Genomic DNA, 16240 nt, shown 5'->3' on the forward strand with positions numbered 1-16240 from the left:
CGGACTCTAGGAAGAGGTTTGCTTGGATTAAGTCGAATTTTAACAGGTTGAGCAGAACAAATGCGTCCTACTTTGTTAGCATGCTCAGCCCACAGTGAAGGGGGTACCCTTGCCAGTAGTTCCTGTTGCAACAAGGAAAGACTGGGATCGGGTTCCCGATCTGGGGCTGGATCAATTTGGAGGAGACCTAAAACCTCATTATGAGCCGGATCTGGGACCTCTAAAAAGACCCCTTCTGGGGAGCAAAAGATAGTGCAACGAAGTTTGCATAATAGATCTTTTCCTAAAAGGTTTACAGGGGAGCATGGACTGAGGAGGAAGGCATGGTCAGCAGAAAGAGGACCGATAGATATAGATAGAGGAGATGACACAGGGTGGGGAATAGGAGTATTTCCTACCCCCACAGCAGTTACGACTTCAGAGGAAAGAGGTACAGTAGGGAAATCTTGTGCTTTTAAGGTAGACCTAGAAGCTCCTGTATCAACCAAGCAAGGGGTAGGGACACCATTTATTAGACAAGAAACGGTTGGGCCAGTTTGATCCACATGAACAAGGGGGGCGACGACGATGTTATTAGTCTCCTGGCTTTCCTAGTAGTTAAGAGCTGGGGCTGGCGGAGCAGGAAAAGGCAATCCTTCCTGTTTTGGAAACTGTCTAGGGGGTCATGTGGGACAATCCTTAATAAGGTGTCCCTCCTTTTTACAATACCGACACTGGTTTTCCCCTAATTGGGGACAATTGGCTCTCCAATGTCCTACTTGCCCACACGAAAAGCAGGCTGTGGAACTGAGATTAATTAGGGGGCTACTTCCAGCAAAAGGTTGATTTTTAGTTACAGCCTGTCTTGACCTTTTCCCGGGCCCTTTTCCAACAGAGTTTTGCATACTTTGGATTTGTAAAGCCATAAGTTTAGATTCTGTTTCATCTTTTTTTCTTTCTAACTGGCGGTGGAAGTGCTGTGCAGCTGCCAGAATTTTTTTTAAATTTTTACCTTCCCAATCCACTAAATTAACCCTTAACTGCTCTCCTACCTTTGGCAAGAGTTCTTGCACAAAGGCTGCCACTACTGCTTGTGTGGCCGTTTGTTCTGCATTATTGATCCCTGAATGTCTTTCAAACACTTGCTTTATACGTTCCATATAATCGGCCGGATTTTTTCCCTTACTTTGTTTACAGGCATTTATTTTGGCCCAATCCGTTTTCCTTGGGCATACATTGAGAACTTCAACAATTAGGTTATTTCTTCTTTGGACCAAATCGGCCTCTGACATCTGGCTGGGGTCATCCGGCCAATTTGCCCTCGCATAGAGGCGAGTAAGGGTCTCTTTGGGCACTATAGCTGATAATAGCTGGTGCATATCAGCATGTGAGGGGTTATAGCACTTGATTATCATTTCCAATTGTTCTTGGAATTTAACGGGATCTTCCCTGATTTTTGGAAACTTTTCGATAAGGTTATAAAGATGTCATTAAACCTCCCTGGCCTCCTGGCAGCTGATGGAGGGGGAAAAGGGCAACAGATTTAGGTGGGTCGGGGATTTTTTCAGCCTTTCGCAGAAACTCCTTACGGCGGGTATGAAAAGCCATTGCATCAGGGTCGTCAGAGACCGGGGGGTGGCGGAGATTTAAAAGGGAGTCATATTTTGGTGATGTCACAAATTGTTTCATCTCTGCTATAGTACTTGACAGCTGCCGTAGCGGCGAATTTGGAGATAATTTGTCCCAATTAATTTCTCTGCATTCCCAGTCTATATTTTCTTCACCTGATGCCTGTTGCCAATCGTCTATACATTTTTCTCCCACTGCTACTATAGCTAGAGCTTCCCTTAAGTCGTCGGACATATTAGACCGGGGCGTAGACCCACCTGAAGGGGTCTTGGGAGGTGTTTGTTTATCAGAACCTGAGGGAGATGAGGGAGATGTGGTGTCTGGATGGTTACCTTGATTGTCCTCTGCCTCACTTCTATCTCCCGGTCCAGCCCCACCCCCTGCCTGAGCATCTGGGCTATAAGCGGGCGGCCTATTAGAATTATCGGGCCACTGTCTACATTCCAAGAACAGATCAATTAGCTCATCGGAAGGGGGTGAAGGGTAGATTCTTTTTGGGGCAGTCGGTTTCGGGCGTGTTTGAGACGGGCAGAGGGGAACTACGTTTAAGGGAGGGGGACTGAGCAAATTTTGAGCACTATTTAATTTTTCCTGTGCCTCTTTAAGTTGGGTTTTTAGTTTTTCTTGGGTATCTTTTAACCCCCTAACTTGGGATTCCTGACGCCTTTTACCCATTTCATCATGCCATTCAAAATAAGCATCAAACTGTCCCTGTCCTACAGAGTTGGCAACAAGAGCACCCCTGAGGTGCACAATCCTATCAAGATCAAAACTGCCCTCCACTGGAAATTGCAGTTTTGGGTCGTCTCTAGTATACCAATTCCACTTTTGCAAATATCTACATGTCGACGGGCCACGGTGCACATACATATAAGCAGCAGGAGTGCCTTTTGGTGGGATTGGGATCCCTTTAGATTGGGTAGACCCCATTTTCACTTCAGCCCTTTGTTTCACACAAGCCTTTCACACCAGGGAAGCGCTAATCAGGATTACCACGGTTCTAACACCGGTGGTGTCTTTACCTGCCCTGGGCAGGGGAACTAGGTGGAGTAGGCTTTCTCTGACCCGCCAAACAGCAGGTACCTACAAGGAAGGAGGTAAAGGATGGGACGGGCTCCTTTCCGGAGAACCCGCGGTCCCCGCACGCCTGTCGTTAGCCCAGAGCACCAGCCTTAAGCCAACGATGCTTCTGAAGCTACAGACTCAGTGGTACGGTTTTCCTGGGGGCTTCCCTCCTCTCCGAGAAGGGAAGGGAGCTTATGGCTCCAGTGGGCAAAATAGGGACTCTGCGGTCCTGTAAGGACAGTGCTCGAGGAGCGGTCACAGGGTCATAGGTCGTGGAAGGGAAGGGAAGAGGGACGGGGAAACACACAAGCACCCAACAGGCTAGCCACTTACCAAGGCCTGCCAGCTGGGAAGCTTCACAATCTCTGCACATACAGAAGCTCAGCTGTGGGGCTTGCTTTCGAGACACTCCCGGTCACGAGCATTCGCTTCGCAGGAGGCTCGGGGCGTCTTCCCACAGCTGCATTCACTCTGGCCGCTTGGCCCTCACACACACAGACACAGGCACTTTCTTGACACAGACGTCAAGGCGAAACCACGGAACGCTGGAACATTAAACCCGGATCCCCATCAGACCTGGTAGGAAGGGGACCCCTGATCCACGCCTGGATCAGGACTCTCCGGACCAAAAGGAGCGTGGTCCGTGGGTTGTTAGCGGTACCTTTGAAACCACGGGAGCCTCTGGAAAGGCTAAAACCTTGGAATCTTAGAAACCTTAGAGAAAGGGCATCTGGTCTGTCTGATAGCTAAAAGTTCGAACCCAGCTTGTGACTTACCCAAACCGGAGCCTACAGACCAGTCCTCTGCCAAACCCCATAGAGATTTCAAAAGGTCTCTTACCTTTTAATTGGGCCCGGGGGTTGGAAGGAGACTGCCTGCGGTCCTCCGATCCAGGAGAAGCCCTCTTGTGGGTTCCCGGCCAATGCACCAAAATTGTCGTGGAAATTGACCACCAGTCAATTGAGTTGATCAGACAGCCTGAGGCTCCTTTATTGATTAATCATAGATTACAAGCATATATGCAGGGAGAGACGACAGGACCTCTAGCAAGAGGGAAGTCGCTCTACCTTACAGCAATAATACCTGGGTTTATAAAGCTTAAAACCGCAAATTACCATATGAGCTTATACATCCAAGGATACCATATTTGGTTAATATAATGACATTTCTTAACCATCTGCAAAACTTTTACCATTACAATACCGGTTATGAGCTAATTTGCAAGCCTGCTTTTTGCAACTTCCCCTTTATACGGGTTTTTGTTAATGTCAGGACTTTGACACCTGGTTTTTGCCTACTTGCAGTGTCAGCAGCTATGTTTCTTAAGCAAATTTGAGGAACTTGGGCCCAAAATGCATGTTCGGCCAAGTTTATTAGAGGTTAATTTTCTGTGTGCACAAGCTGTTTATTTGGCAGTGATGGAGGGGTTTTTTTTTTAAGGGGCTTTATGTCAGTTTAACCCCCTATAGCAGCATTCTGTGATTTAGCAGCATTAAGTAACATAATAGTAGTGTATAATATAGTAAAATCAGAAAGTGAGCCTCAGGAGGGTTAGTATAAATCAATGTTTTAACTTTGCTATATGTTACTGTGATTGAGGCCTAAAGCCTTGATATGATTATTAACTTGATTAAGACCCGGCCTCTGGGCCTGGGGTCGGCTTTCTTTATCATAGCCCAAGTCTCTACCCGTGTTTAGATAGACTGTAAACTCTTAGGCTCAGAGACCCTGTCATGTCTGTAAAGCACTGGCAGTGCTATAAAAATAATCATAATTTATTTTTCCTTTTGCTGCTACTAATCATAGAAATGTTGGGCTGGAAGGCACTTTGAGAGGCCTTCTAGTCCACCTCCCTGTGCAGAGGCAGGACCAAATATACCTAAATCATGCTTGATAGGTCTTTGTCTAACCCGTTCTTAAAACCTCCAAAGGTGGGGATTCGACAGCCTCCCTTGGTTACCTGTTCCAGTGCTTAACTAAAGAGTAGTCGGCCAGGATGAGATCTGAAATGAGAGAGGCCCTCTTGAATGAGGCGGAGAGATACAGGAAAGCAGGGCCGGCGCTTTCATTGAGGCGAACTAGGCAATCGTCTAGGGTGCCAGATTTTTTGGGGGGCGGCATTTTGCCGGGGGAGAGGGGCAGGCGGCTCCAGTGGACCTGCCGCAGTGGTGCCTGTGGAGGGTCCGTTGGTCTGCAGCTTCGGTGGACCTCTCGCAGGCACGGCTGCGGTAGCTCCACCGGAGCCGTGGACCAACGGACCCTCCGCAGAAATTGCTGCGGCAGCTCCACCGGAGCCACGGGAGTGGCGTGCGGGGCGGCGAAATGGCCGTGCGCCTAGGGCACGAAAAACTCTAGCGCCGGTCCTGCAGGAAAGTCATTCTAGCCAGCAGCAGTTGCCAAGAGTGTGAATCTGCACCACCAGTTACAGGATTGTTTGGTGCATCACAGAGGAAACCAGAGCTAAATGGGCAGAGGGACAGGGGAGGGCAGCAGAGGGACAGGCAGGGTCCAAGAGACAAGCTGAAGTGGTTCCATGGGCGGGTTTAAAGAGAGAAGGTACATTTGGACTGGTGGCTGCAATGAACAAATCAGTGGAGCTGATCAAAGATTCAGGTGCAGTGGTTATGCATGAGAAGGCTGCCAGCCACAGGAGAGTTAGGATGGGAAGGGCATTTAGCCACACTTCCCTCTTTCTAGGCATCATGAAAGGAAGAGGCAGGAAGTGTTGACTTATTCTCCAGTGAGTGCACGCTGTTCATTCAGGATGAGCCAGGTGCTCCAGACGATATCTTTAACCCCCTGTGTGTTTTCCAGGCACAGAGCAGCTGGCTGTGATGCCATTGCCTCGGCTAGTGAAGACCCACCTCCCAGTTCAGCTCCTCCCCGTCTCCTTCTGGGAGCAGGACTGCAAGGTAACCAGCTCCAGAGAGACATGGTGATGCGGGAATTGTTATCTGTCAGCCCACCTAGGCCTGCCTCCTGGTTCCAGCAGCATCCAGGGCCCAACATCTCAGAAAGACAACCTCCCCATAATTCATATGCCAGTTGTGCAGTGATAGTGTTTGTACTGGAGCAGGGGAAATCTCTTCCAGACCTATGCAGGGGGTCAGGTCAAAGTCCCTGCAGTCCCTGCTAATTCAGACTGCACTACATTCCCTTTTCTGTCCTGCAGATGATCTACCTTGCCCGAAATGCCAAGGATGTGGCTGTCTCTTATTACCATTTCTACCAGATGGCAAAGATTCATCCAGACCCTGGCACCTGGGATGAGTTCCTGGGGAAGTTTATGGCTGGGAAAGGTAGGAGTAACCTCTCAGACACCACAGTAACAGGTGTGGCATAAGATCGTAAACAACAGAAAAGCAATTCTCCCTTCACCCCCTGGACAGGAATCCAGGGATATGTTATTCAGTTGGGCTATAAAGGGTCCAGAGTCAATGACTTCCCCTGGCTCCTCAGAGCCTGACAGGACGGTGAGTTCCTTAGGGCAATTTGTAAACATTAGAACATGGTTCAGTGGCTAGGGCACAGGGCTAGAACTGAAATGATCTGGGTTCTAGTCCCAGCTCTGCCACTTACTTGCTGGGTGACCTTAGGCCAGTCACTTCATCTCCCTGTGTGACCTTGGGCCAGTCACTGCTCTGTGACTCCATTTGCCCTCCTGCCTTGTCTTATCTATTTAGATTGTGAGCTCTCAGGGGTAGGGACTGTCTCTCACTATGTGTGTATGGTACCTAACACAAAGGAATCTCACAGGGCTACTGTAACAGAAATAATTGTTACTATACTCAGTGCCCTCACAATCCTCCCCCTTCAGGAGCAGAGCCTGAACATTTCAGTTTCTGGTCTGGGGCCAAGACTCCAAACCAACCAGAATGTTTACACAATATTTAGAACAGGAGTTTGCAAAGCCTTGTTGAGGCCAAAATAATAATGTTGGCATTGTAGTGGGGCCTAACAGCTCCACGCAGGCACTGTGGACACACAGAGAACGACACGGCTCAGTCTAACTAGACAAAACCCCTGGCCAGCCAATGTAGAACAAGCATATAACATATCTGGTTAGTTACCTTTTTAATCCCTCCCACCCCCAAACCATTCTCAGCCACCTTGTCAATGCCTCTGGACAGAGGGACCAGAACTGGGGACTCAAGGTACCCATCTTCTGCCTGCCCCACAGAAAGAAGGTTCAATTCAGCGTGAGTGCAGGGGGTGGGAGGAGAAAGCAGCCGACCGGATGGTCCCTCTGGGTATGTCTACACTACAATAAAAAACCTCTAGCCCTGAGTCTCAGGGACCGGCTCAATTCACTCAGGCTCACGGGGCCTGGGCTGCGGGTCTATATAATTGTAGTGTAGATGTTTGGGCATGCACTGGAGCCAGGCTTGCCACCTCTCCAGGATTGTCCCAGAGTCTCCAGAAATTAAAGATTAATCTTGAATTAAAGATTATGTCATGTGATAAAACCTCCAAGAATACATCCAACCAAAACCGGCAACCCTAGCTGGGCCCACACTCTGAGCCCCCATGATAGGGAGGGTCTCAGAGCCAGGGCTCCAGCCTGAGCCTGAATGTCTTCACTGCTATTTTTAGCCCTGCTTCCTGAGCCCCATGAACCTGAGGCAGCTGATCCAGGTTCTGAGATTCAGTGCCCCGGATTTTTAAGCACCGTGTAGACGTACCCTTAGATGCCTTTAAAAATTCCAGCTGGTTATTGAAGAAAAAGGACTAGGAGTTCATCCCATCCACCCCTGCCCCTGGGCAGGATTAGTGCACATAGCACACAGTCCACTCTTCTGTCCAGCCTGGTTTTAAACGTCCCAAGCAATGGGGCTCCCAACCTCCTGCTGGCAGACTGGTATAATAACCTAACAGCTCAAGTCCCCTGTGACACTCAGTGCTAGCTGTGATGTCTCTCTCCTCCTTTTCTTTGTTGCTCGTTTCAGTCTGGATGAAGTGGCTTATGGATCCTGGTACGATCATGTCAAAGGCTGGTGGGAGAAGAAAAAGGCCTATCGAATTCTGTACATGTTCTACGAGGACATGAAAAAGGTGAGGCAGGGGAAGCGATGAGCAGATGCCAGGGGATCTTGCTCCAAATGCCCCCTTTCGCTAAGGAAGGAGGGTGATTTTAACATCTATCTAGGTATGTGTAGAGCTCCCCTCACTGCCCTATCTGAGCATGTCCCAGTCATTAATGAGTGTAGCCTCACAACACGCCTGATGGGAGAGTAGCACTGTTACTCCTGTTGAACTGAGATACTGACAGATTAAGTGATTTGCCTAGAGGGAATCTGTTACAGACCTGGGAGTTGAACCCACATCTCCTGAGTTGCCAGTCCAGAAATTCATCGTTCCTCCCCTGCATGTCCATTTGCAACACTGGCATCGTTAGGAGTGGAGGGGTGTTCTGAAGTCGCCTATTTTACTATACCCAGTGGGACAATACTTTGCATTTGGCTCTGAGGCACATTGACATCTATCTGGAATATTAACAAAACAATGCCAGAACCAGCCACGTTCAGTGCGGAACTAAGGCAGTGAGTTCACAGGCCCAAACTTCCTGCCTATGGCTCCAACGCCACCCATAGATATGACAGTGGATTCAGCTGATCCAAGCCATGATTCATTTTAACCTGCCCCTTAGCTTCTTATAATAATATGGTAAACAATCCCTAAACTGCTAGATGGCTCATGTCTCGTTGGTTTAGAAAGCAACGACCCCGGCTTTTCCCCAGGTCTGATTTTAGTCTGGTCCATAAACACTCCCTTTTGTGCCCCTATCAACCCCAAGAGAAGGTAGAACTAGGAGGGGACGGAGGGACCAAGACCCTCCTCTCATCCTCTAGGTAACACAATAAGCCCCCTGCCAACACACACATCCTGCGCCTCTTAATGAGCTCCCACCAGCTGGCCCTCACCACCACCAGGCAAATCAAGGTTCTTCTTCCCCAGCCTGTTCTCTTTTGCACCCAGAGCACTAACAAAGAGGGAGGAGGTACCAGGCTTAGCCTGAGTCAGTGACATATTAGGATCTTCAATTCATATTTGAGCCATCTTTAAATATTCTCATGTCTCGCATCTTTGCATTCAGACAGACAGCATCACAACGAACACACATGGTCACAGATTTTACACACTGAAGTGCTGAGGGGGAACACAGGGTAGTTTGGTGACTAAGTACAGGAAGGGAGTCAGGGGGGCTTTATGTCTGTTCCATTCTGCTTCAGAGTCACTTAAGGCAAGAGTTTCAAAAGTGCATCCACAACAGCGACTAGATTTCCAGAAAAACCCAGCTCCTATTTACACACCTAAATATGGAGCTCTAGATCAGTGGTTTCCAGACTACTGGACTCACTTTCAGGAGTCGGATTTGTCTTGTGTACCCCAAGTTTCACCTCACTTAAAAACCTACTTGCTTGCAAAATGAGACATAAAAATAATAAAAGTGTCACCACGCACCATTACTGAAAAATTACTTACTTTCTCCTTTTGTCTGTATGAAAATTTTGGTTGTACTGACTTTGCTAGTGCTTTTTATGTAGCCTGTTGTAAAACTAGGCAAATATCTAGATGAGTTGACGTACTGCCGGAAGATCTCTGTGTACACACACTGAGCGAGATTGCTGGCAGTTGTACAATTACATCCATAATGTTCTGTGCAGGGGTGAATTGAGCTGAAATCTATTTGGCAGGTGAAGCTGGTTGTGACTCAGCAAACCTCCACAGAGGTTAAGGGGTATTAAAGCCCTTGAGTTGGCTATAACTTAAGAAAGAAGGAAAACAAACCAACAAACCACTCCACTGCACTGCAGGCTGCAAACTGCAGAACTGACTTAATTATCTCTCAAAAGTAGACACTTAGGGCATATCTTGGGGAAAGCCTGGGATGGGAGTGTGTATACAGGGAGTTTTATCTGCATAGCTATGCAGGTAATTTTTGTGTGTGTGTGCAGAGAAGCTTTAGCTATTCTTACCTTAAGGCAAGGGGTTTGGGTTGAGTTCTCACTGGAACCAGAAGCAGCTATAATACTAGCCATGGGCTACTAGACTCCACTTAAGGTCATATGAGGCAGGGGGTTTCTAAGGGCTGCTATTTATACCTTTCCACAGCACCCCTTGGTGCTAGGACTGCAGCATTTCAGGGAAGGCCACACTGTAGCTTCTCATGGAACTGATTAATATTACTTGGTTGGTTTGTTCTAACTTTAGTTGTTTTGGATTTTGGGTGGTTTGTTGGTGAGGGACCCCTTTTTCCTCCTGGCTACAGAAAACAAGATGGAAAGGTGTTTTAAAAGGGGCGGGGGGGAGAGAGGGGAATACAACAGGTACACTCAAAAGAATAAAAAAGTATGTAGAAGGGGCTGATTGCCTAAAACCAGTAAGGGATGGAGCCAAGAGATTATATAGCTGAGCTGCAGTTAGAGTTGATGGCTGGTGAGAATTTTGTTTAAAGGTTTCGGCTAGCTTCCGTCTCTGCTTTTAAAAGGGCAGGCTATTTCGTATGACTCTCAGTGCTAGAACTTTAGAAGCTTAATTAATGCCCTTTCTGTGAGATCTGGGATTAAATGAATTTACTTTTAATATTTACAGTGGGCTCCTGACTTTTTTTTTTTCCATGTCCCTCCTCTCTTCACTGATTCTATGAACTTATACGCTCTGCTTCTAGAATGCTAGTGTGGCATTAGTACTGTATGTCACAGCCCCCTTGGTAAATGGAGTGCTTTGTTTCAAGTTGTTTGTACAGGATAGCAAGCCTTTGCTGAGCCTTTTTTTCAAAAGTTTTTCTGGGCTCTAGAAATCATTGGTTATTATGATGCATCACTCATTAAAAGAGCTGCTCTTTGCTCATCAGAGGCCTACTCCACAACCCACTGGTCTCTGGATTAGGTCCCAAATGAATACAAGAAAGATGTGTCACATTCTACCAACACATCCAAGAGTGGCTAGGAAAACGCCTACTCAGTAACATATTATCCTTCATCATGTCTCACCAACTGAGAGTCTGTCTGCCTGTCTCTCTGCAGGACCCAAAGCGCGAAATAGAGAAGGTGCTCCAGTTTCTGGGAAAGGACCTGAAGGAGGAAGTGGTGAATAAAATCCTCCACCATACCTCCTTCCAGGAGATGAAGAAGAATCGTACTGCTAACTATGAAATGATGCCAGCCTGGGCTATGGACCACAGTGTGTCTCCATTCATGAGAAAAGGTAAGAGATTTACAGGAAAAGCCGTAAGATAACAGCAGGAACCGTTTTCTACAATGCTTACTAGCTCCTGATTCCACTTTCACAGGAAGGGAAATTCCCAGGGTCAGTGTTTTTCTCTGTGAGCCAAGCCCAGTTAATGGTGGAGCGGCATATGGAAGGCCCAGCTCAGATAAATGACCATAAGGAAGGTTCTCCTGTTTAGTTTCTAGCATGTAGATCCTGGTGTAACACTCTGGAGAGCATGACTGATCTTGTGGTTTTGGCACTAACTGGGCCTTCAGGAAATGTGGGTTCTGTTTCCTGCTCTAAGATTAACTCGCCATGTGGCATTGGGCAAATCTCTGAGGCCCTGAAATCAATGGCTATTAGGAGCCTAAATATCTTTGAGGAAGTGGACCTTGATTTCCATGTGCCTCACTTTTGCCATCTGCAAAACAGAGATATCCAGAAGGAAGTGCCCTGTTTGTTTACACTATAAACTCCTCCAGGCACAGTTTGTCTCATACTATGTCTGCGTACAGTACTTATCCCAGTGGGGGACATCAGGTGCAATACAAATAACATTAGTGATTTGCCATGCCTGGACCTGAGTTAATATGTGACTGTGGCCTGCAGGAAGAGATCACAGATGTCAGCATCCTCAATTTGGGAGTGCACAGAATATCCACTGACAGTTCAACAGTGCTAATTGCTGGTGGTGTTTCTTGCATGCATCTTAAAAACAATTGTTTGGATACAAAGATCCTTTTCTCTCTTGAGAAGGAAAAATAGACACTGGCCTAAGTTTTCCAAAGTTCCTGGTGCTTTTGGGTGACCAGCCTGAGACACCTTTTAAGGTTTTGAGTTTTAGAAAGTGGGTACTGAGCATTTTCTGAAAATTGGGGATCATTAAATGTGTTTCAAGTTGAGCATCCAAGATCACTCGGAAGTTTGGAAAATGTATGTGCATTAATCATACATCCTGAGATGCATGACTGGTGTGAAAAGATGTTCCATAGGACCCCTCTGCTCCCAACACACACACAGTCCCCAGCAGCGAGGACAATGTAAAGTTTGTGTGAACCCCATCAACCTCAAAGGACTGGCCCCTCAAATACATGTTTCCTGCTGCTTCTAACCTTAACTTGCTTAACTTGAAAGTCTCTTGCAGTCCTTTGATCTGTTACATTTTCTCCTTTGTTCCTGTTAAGCATCTAAGCAAAGAGAACACCAAAAACCTGACTTAGGATTCTGTCTGAACAGCACTAGGACCACAGTGCTATGCTAGGGCCTTTTGGAGTATGTTTGGGAAAGAAGATAACAGAAACAGAACCTCAGAAATGGGGCAGGAGCCTAGAAGGGGAGAATAAACTAGCCATTCTTTTGTTTTCTTCCCATCAGGGATGTCAGGAGACTGGAAGAATTACTTCACCGTGGCTCAGAATGAGATATTTGACGCACATTATAAAGAGCAGATGAAAGGCTCGACATTCAGATGCCAAATGGAGATATGAAGAAAAGGCTTCCCTATGTTTCATCAGACAAATGCTAGCTGTCTAAATACTAAGATGGGTGAACTAGAGTGCCTGGCCTTAAATGAGGATATTGATATAATAAGCATAATGGAAACTTGGTGTAAAGAGACTAATCAGTGTATTTGCGATAATACGAGGTACAAAATATATATGAATGACAGAGCTGGTGGGGGAGTGGCACTATATGTGAAAGACAGCCTAATCAAGTAAAGTAAAAATCTAAAATGAATTAAATTGAACCATAGAATCTCTATGGATAGAAATTTCATGTTTGAATAATCCGAGTATAGCAGTAGGAATATGCTACCAACCACCTGACCAGGAAGGTGATGGTGACTTTGACGGAGTTTAGAGAGGTTATGAAGACAGAAAGCCCAATAATAATGGTGGATTTCAACTGTCCTCATATTGACTGGGCACATGTCATCTCAAAAAGGGATGCAGAGGTAAAATTTGTAGACACATTAAATGACTGCGTCTTGGTTCAGCTTGTCCTGGAACCCTCAAGGGGAGAGGCAATTTTTGATTTTAATCCTAAGTGGAGCACAGAATATGGCCAAGAGAGGTAAATATAGCTGAACGTCCCAGTAATAGCAACAATGAAGTAATTAAATTTAACATTCTTGGAGGGGGAGAAATGCCAAAGAAACCCACCACAATAGCATTTAACTTCAAAACAAGTAACTACACAAAAATGAGGAAGGTAGTTAGATGGCAATTAAAAGGAACAGTTACAAGTGGGAAATGCCTACAAACTGCATGGAGACTATTTAAAAGCACCATAACTGAGGCAGTAAAAGGACCAAAAAAATTCCACCATGCTTAAGCAGCTGAATAAAAGAGATGATTAGAGGCTAAAAGGTATCCTTTAAAAATTGGAAATTTAAGTCCTAGTGAGGAAAATAGAAAGGAGCATAAACTCAGGCAAGTCAAGTGTAAATGTATAATATAACAGACCAAGAAAAAACTTGAAGAGCAACTAGCTAAGTACACAAAAACTAACAGCAAAAAAAGTACATCAGAAGCAGAAATCCCGCCAAACAGTCAGTGGATCCACTGGATGATTGTGTTGCTAACGGTGCTCTCAGAGATGACAAGGCTCTGGCAGAGAAGCTAAATTAATGTTTGAATTGGTTTTCACTGAATAGGAGGGGAGATCCCCACATCTGAGCCGTTCTTTTTAGGTGACAAATCTGAGGAACTGTTGATTGAGGTGTCCGTAGAAGAGGTTTCAGGACAAATTGATAAATTAAACAGTAATAAATCACCAGGACCAGACGGCATTCACCCAAGAGTTCTGAAGGAACTCAAATAAATTGCAGAACTACTAGCTGTGGTTTACTTAAATCAGCCTATGTACCAGATGATTGCAGGATAGCAAATGTGATGCTGATTTTTAAAAAAGGCTCCGCACAATGCAGTAAAATGGTTAATAACTAGAAGAGCATACGTGGCAGCAGTGAGGTTCAGTGGCTAGAGCTCTGGACTGGGAGTAAAGTGACCTGCACTCTGACAATGACCTGCTGGGTAACCTTAGCCAAGTCTGATAATTGTTCTGTTGATGAGATTTTTGTGCTGCTGCCATAAATTAGAGCTACTCTGACTTACACCAGGGGCCACTCTGGCTCCTGAAACAATTTTAAGCTACCTTGGCACCTCCCATCCCAGCTGCAAAATCCCACCTTGTGTCTCAGCTTTTCCCTTCTGTACCATGGGGATGGTGATGCTTAATGCCGGACTGGAAGGTGCTCAGATACCTATAAAAACCTATATAAGAATAGAATAGAGTGCTGGAGCTCATTATTAGAAGCACTGAAGTGACTTAGGAGCACGTCCTGCTGAACGTCAATATGACGTGTACTTCTGAGTCACTGAGGCACTTTTGAAAATCCCATCCGCTCACCCTCTTTTGTAAGGCACTTTGAGACCCATGGATGCGCTCAGTAAAAGCTAAATATTATTAATCTAATTCCTCATTGCCCTTTCAATGCAAGCAATAACAAAGTACAGTAACTCCACTTTAAAAATAGATACTCATCATGTCTCTTGGTTATATGAACTTATAAAATTGCCAAGTGCCTTTGGAAACCATTGTTGTATGCAGTGTTGTTGTAGCCATGTTGGTCCTGGGGTATTAGAGATGCAAGATTGGTGATTTAACATCTTTTACTGGACCAATTTCTATTGGTGAGAGAGACAGAGATGAGACCTGAAGAAGAGCTCTATCTAATTTGGAAAGCTTGTCTCTCTCACCAGCAGAAGAAGTTGGTCCAATAAAAGATATTACCTCCCCCACCTTGTCTCTCTTTTTGAACTATTGTCCATTTCGATCCTATTCTTGAGACTTTCCTTCTTATTCTATGATATAATGATCACCTTAAAAATTATCCCTTTAATAGAGAACAAAGTTAGTTACTATCTGCCAGTCTCTGAGTTAATGTTCAGAATCTCGATTGTATTGCAAAGCTGAAGAACTGAGGGGCAGTTTAGTTGTAGGTTTTTATTAAGTTGATGGGAGGCTGGATCCCTTTCTGAGCAGTAGCTCTTGCACTCAGGGAGCTTTTGCCTTCAGGCTTCCAAGTTGATCACACATCCAGCTTTGTACTCTGAACTCTAAACTTATCTTCAAAAAACATCTTTTGATCACCACTTCCTGGAAATAAAATCTCGGGAGCCAGACTCCGCCTCTCAGAAGGCGAATCGTGTAACATAGCACTGGTGTCATAAACAGATAGCTAAGGGTTAATGTCTCTTTCACCTGAAACACCTGACCAGAGAACCAATCAGGAAACTGGATTTTTTCAACTTTGGGTGGAGGGAATTGTGTCTCTGAGTCTTTTGTCTGTCTGCCTGCTTCCTCTGAGCTTTGGAGAAGTAGTTCTATTTTCTAATCTTCTGTTTCTAAGTGTAAGGACAAAGAGATCAGATAGTAAGTTCTATGGTTTCTTTTCTTTGGTATTTGCATGAATATAAGTGCTGGAGTGCTTTGATTTGTATTCTTTTTGAATAAGGCTGTTTATTCAATATTCTTTTAAGCAATTAGCCCTGTGTTGTATCATCTTAATACAGAGAGAACATTTGTATTTTTTCTTTCTTTTTTCTATAAAGCTTTCTTTTAAGACCTGTTGGAGTTTTTCTTTACTTCAGGGAAATTGAGTCTGTACTCACCAGGGAATTGGTGGGAGGAAGAAATCAGGGGAGGTCTGTGTGTGTTGAATTGGCTAGCCTGATTTTGCATTCCCTCTGGGGAATAGGAAAGTCCTTTTTGTTCCCAGGACTGGGGAACGGAGAGGGGGAATCACTCTGTGTAGTTTCACAGAGCTTGTGTCTGTGTATCTCTCCAGGAGCACCTGGAGGGGGGAAGGGAAACAGGATTATTTCCCTTTGTTGTGAGACTCAAGGGATTTGGGTCTTGGGGTCCCCAGGGAAGGTTTTTCAGGGGGACCAGAGTGCCCCAAAACACTCTAATTTTTTGGGTGGTGGCAGCAAGTACCAGGTCCAAGCTGGTAACTAAGCTTGGAGGCTTTCATGCTAACCCCCATATTTTGGACGCTAAGGTCCAAATCTGGGAATAAGGTTATAACATGGTGGCAGTAGGTGGGATCTAGACAGAATCCAGAAGCCAGTAGGAATATTATATTTTTCTTTTCTCTGCTAAGGGCTTTTTAGCAGAGAGAAACAGTTTGGTTTTAAAAGGGAACCAGAGAGAATTTTTTTTTCTGCTCTCTAGCAGTTTGTGGTTTGCATGTTAAGCGAGAAGCCATTACCAAACTGTTAAGGGTCTTTTGTCATGCAATAGCCCTCCCATTAGGAGGCAAGTACCAGCACTTATATGCATGCAAATA

The 16240-nt window shown here is 45.6% G+C and overlaps 1 protein-coding gene across 1 annotated transcript in view; it reads left to right on the plus strand.

Annotated features, from left to right (window-relative positions):
- Window positions 1–14629, plus strand: part of LOC115652825 (sulfotransferase 1 family member D1-like) — a 30863-nt gene extending 16234 nt beyond the window's left edge. The window contains exons 4-8 of the mRNA XM_030565345.1: window positions 5488–5585; window positions 5846–5972; window positions 7631–7725; window positions 10701–10881; window positions 12262–14629. Of these exons, the coding sequence (XP_030421205.1) occupies window positions 5488–5585; window positions 5846–5972; window positions 7631–7725; window positions 10701–10881; window positions 12262–12374 (614 nt within the window). The 3' untranslated portion in view covers window positions 12375–14629. The remainder of the gene's footprint in view (window positions 1–5487; window positions 5586–5845; window positions 5973–7630; window positions 7726–10700; window positions 10882–12261) is intronic.
- The last annotated feature ends 1611 nt before the right edge of the window (window positions 14630–16240 follow it).

Source organism: Gopherus evgoodei, chromosome 5, assembly GCF_007399415.2.
Source record: "Gopherus evgoodei ecotype Sinaloan lineage chromosome 5, rGopEvg1_v1.p, whole genome shotgun sequence".
Classification (NCBI taxonomy): domain Eukaryota; kingdom Metazoa; phylum Chordata; order Testudines; family Testudinidae; genus Gopherus; species Gopherus evgoodei.